At 49.0% G+C, this 3,672-nt stretch overlaps 1 protein-coding gene across 3 annotated transcripts in view; it reads right to left on the bottom strand.

Moving 5' to 3' along the window:
* Nucleotides 1–3,437: 3,437 nt before the first annotated feature.
* The window catches only part of BTBD16 (BTB domain containing 16), a 46,104-nt gene continuing 45,869 nt past the window's right edge, over nucleotides 3,438–3,672 (bottom strand). For 2 of the 3 annotated variants that reach the window (XM_040486661.1, XM_040486663.1), the window contains one exon: nucleotides 3,438–3,586. In XM_040486661.1, the coding sequence (XP_040342595.1) occupies nucleotides 3,518–3,586 (69 nt within the window). In that variant the 3' untranslated portion in view covers nucleotides 3,438–3,517. The remainder of the gene's footprint in view (nucleotides 3,587–3,672) is intronic. The other variant, XM_040486662.1, reaches the window with a different exon arrangement.

Raw genomic sequence — 3,672 nt, 5'->3', positions numbered from 1 at the left:
GGACTCCGGAAAAGCGCCAGGAGGCCATTCTTTTTCTAGAGCCAGTATCATCACGCCCCCACACGGCTGCACAGGGGCCGGCCGTAAAGAGGCTGTCACACGCAGCAGTGGCACAGGCTCACGGTCCCAAGAGGAACTGGCAATGCTCACTGAGGGGAAGTGACAGGTGACTTTTAAAGTGACAGGCGACTTGTACAACTTGGCACAATTAGTTTGGAGGTGACGCAAATGACACCATTCGCTGTCTTCTTCCCCAAATACTCGCTCTTTGGTTAAGGAAATCATTCTGTTTCATCCTTAAGAATAAAATCAAGGTTCTAAGGAAGAAGCACGGCATAGTCCCATTTTGAATGGGGAAAAAAAAAAACCCACAAAAACTGTAAGTGCACCTACAACTGATTCCAAAAGGTTGCCTGCCAGACTTGTGAGTGATGGAGATAACAAAAATAAAATCTAATACAATAATAATGTTATATAATAATTTTACAATAAATAACATTTTATAATAAATAAATAACTTTATAATAAACATAATAAAATCCCAGCGGACTTTATTTTCTTCTTGGTATTTTCTTCTTTTTCTTTGACAAGCCTATATTATTAGAAATAACATTTCCTGTTCTAAAAAAAGAAAACTGAAACTATCACGCTTATTTGAAGACAAACCGTACCTCCCTATGAAAACATAAGTGAATCTCTTAAACAAGATGTTGAACACAAGAACAGGAGTGCACTGTGTGATACTGTTGATTGAATATTGCAACTAAATGGCCAAACTAATTAATGGTGACAGTTGGGGCAGTGTTTACTTTCGAGGCGTAGTGACTGGGAGGGTAGTAAGCAGGGGTGGGGGTGTCTGGGGTGTGGATGATGCTCTTTTGGGTTTTGATCTCGGAGCTGGTTACATGTGCGTGCTCACCGTATGTAATTCATCAAACTGCATCATAGATTTTTAGCATTGATTTTTTATTTTTTTTCAAATATCGCATCAGAAGGGCGCCTGGGTGGCTCATTCGGTTGAGCGTCTGACTGCGGCTCAGGTCATGCCCCACGTCGGGCTCTGTGCTGACAGCTCGGAGCCTGGAGCCTGCTTCAGATTCTGTGTCTCCCCCTCTCGCTGCCCCTCCCCTGCTCCTCTCTGTCTCTCTCTGTCTCTCCATAATAAATAAATGTTAAAAATTTTAAATATTGCATTAAAACATTATTTATCTGAATTACTGAGTACTTGGGTGCGAGGGGAGCCTCACCCTTGCCCCAGCCCGGCAGGGATGGGAAGAATTATCCATATGGGGTTTTCCAACCACCTACCCCACTGGGGCACACTTACCAACTAATCAAAAGCTTTCCTATCAGGGGCTTGTCTGGAAAGCACACAGTACTCCAGGGATTTCAAACAGAATGAATATAATACAGAGAACTGATTATGGGGATGAAGGAAGAACTAAGAAGGCAAACAGAGGATGAGATAACCCAGAGACTCACAGCAGAAGGAAGCGTGCACTGTGGCCTCTTGGCCTGAAGGGACACAGAACCAGAAGCAGGGCCATTTCATGGATGCTGGGACCATGGCAGGAGGCAGGCAGAAGCCGCTGCTGGAAAACGCCTGGCTTCTCCTAGTCTCTTGTCCTTCAAGCCTCTGTCACTACTTCCCATGGGCGGGACTTGGCCAGAAGCAAGCTGGTGAGGGAGACGGGCCAGGACTTGCAGATGGGGGGCAGGGATACCCTGGAAAATGGATCCAACTCCCAGTTCTGTGCTCCAAATCTCCCACCTTCCCACCAGCCTCCCTCCCTCCCTCCCAGGTCACTCTGCACGGGGCATCAGTCCTCTGCTGGGAAGGGGGTCCCTTCAGCCCATGTCTGATACTGAGGTGATCATTAGACAAAATTTGCCCACTTTGGTATCTGCACAGCATCAAGGATGCTCCATCACTTTCCCAAAGACACTGGATAACATGCTGCAGTGGGTACACTTGAGATGACTCCCTGTATAACCCCCTTCCCTTGAATGTGGTGGAACATGTAACTCACTTCTAGTCCAAACAACATGGGTGAGATGGTCGGATGTCACTCCCAAGATTACCTTGGTATAAGACTCTGTCTTAACAGACTGGCACAAGCAACACTCTCCTGTTGGCCTTGAAGGACAAGCAGCCATGCTTTGAAATGTCTATAGAGAAAGACTCCCAGCAGGGGACTGCAGGGGGGCCGCCAGGACCTGGGTGACCTTCTCCCAACAGCCAGTGAACAGCCAGGCCCTCAGTGATGCAGCTACAAGAAAATGGATCTGCCAACACCGTCACGAACTTGGACATGGGCTCTCCCCCGGTCATGTCTTCAGATGAGAACACAGCCCAGCTGCCACTAGACTGCAGACTTGTGAGACCCTGAGCAGGGGACCCAGCAAAGCTGCCTGGACTCCTGACCCACAGCAGTTGTCAAACAATACCTGTCTGTTGTTTTTAGCCACTGAATTTGTGGTCCTTTGTTACGCTGCAACAGAAAACGAATCCGCAAAGTGGGGAGAAAGGCTCTCTACCTCACTTTCTCCAAACCAGTGAGCACCATTTGAAAAGGCAGATGGGAAATAAGTCACCCTGTACCTTGTAATGGCTCCCTTCCCTTCCTGCCGCCTGTTCTGCCTGAACCAAAGCTGCAGGGACAGTGGTCTGGTATGTGCTGTGTAGCAGGCAGAGAAGCATCAGTGCTCCCAACTGGAGTTCGTTGTCACTGCTGATGCGCCCGTCGCAGTGTCCCAGCTCAAGCAGCAAGTTAGGGCTGACCTCCGGCTGCTCTGAGGTCAAGGATGGTGAATGGACTCAGTCTGGTACTTTCCATCCACAAATGATACAAATATGGTGCTCTGGTTTGAAGGTCTCCCCAGAACCCCTATGTTGAATCTTAACCCCCAAAGGTGATGGGTATTTGGAAAGTGATTAGGTCATGATGGCCCCATTCTAACCATTATAAAGTGACCCCACGGGGCTCCTGAGGGGCTCAGTCGGTTAAGCATCTGACTCTTGGCTCCGGCTCAGGTCACGATCTCATGGTTTGTGAGTTCGAGCCCCACATGGGGCTCTGTGCTGACAGGGCAGAGCCTGCTTGGGATTCTCTATCCTCTCTCTCTCTCTCTCTCAAAATAAAGAAATAAATTAAAAAAAAAACGTGGCCCCAGAGGCCCCCTCGCCCCTTCCACCATGTGAGGGCCCAGCGAGGAGGCAGCCGTCTGTGAACCAGGAAGCAAGTTATCACCAGCCCCCACCCTGAATGTGCCAGCATCTTGATGTTGGACACCCCGCAGAACTGTGCGCAGTAAACGTCTGCTGTTTGTGAGCCCCCCCGGCCTGTGGTTCTCTGTCACAGCAGCCCGACAGGGGGCCCAAGTTCTGCTGAGATCGCTCGCTGCCCACTAGGAAAGTCACCTGAATGCTTGAGCAGTCCCTTTAACGCTGTTTTATTTTCTTTTATGTAGACCCTGGCGAAAGAAAGAAAAATCCCACAGGTTCTTCTGGAAACTGTCAAGACATTGGGAAGATGAATGAAAAACTTGCATAGATTGGAAGGCCCACGGTGTGGATTTTCAAGGCCTAGAAGATGAAACGGAAGAAAGCAAACGGGGCTTTTAGGATGAACACGATTGCTCTCTTGAGGCGGGGGGGGGGGGGGGGGGGGG

This window comes from Herpailurus yagouaroundi, unplaced genomic scaffold (assembly GCF_014898765.1).
Source record: "Herpailurus yagouaroundi ecotype Mexico unplaced genomic scaffold, PumYag 163, whole genome shotgun sequence".
Lineage (NCBI taxonomy): Eukaryota > Metazoa > Chordata > Mammalia > Carnivora > Felidae > Herpailurus > Herpailurus yagouaroundi.
Note: the sequence above shows the minus strand (reverse complement) of the source record. Positions and strands in the feature narration are given on the sequence as shown.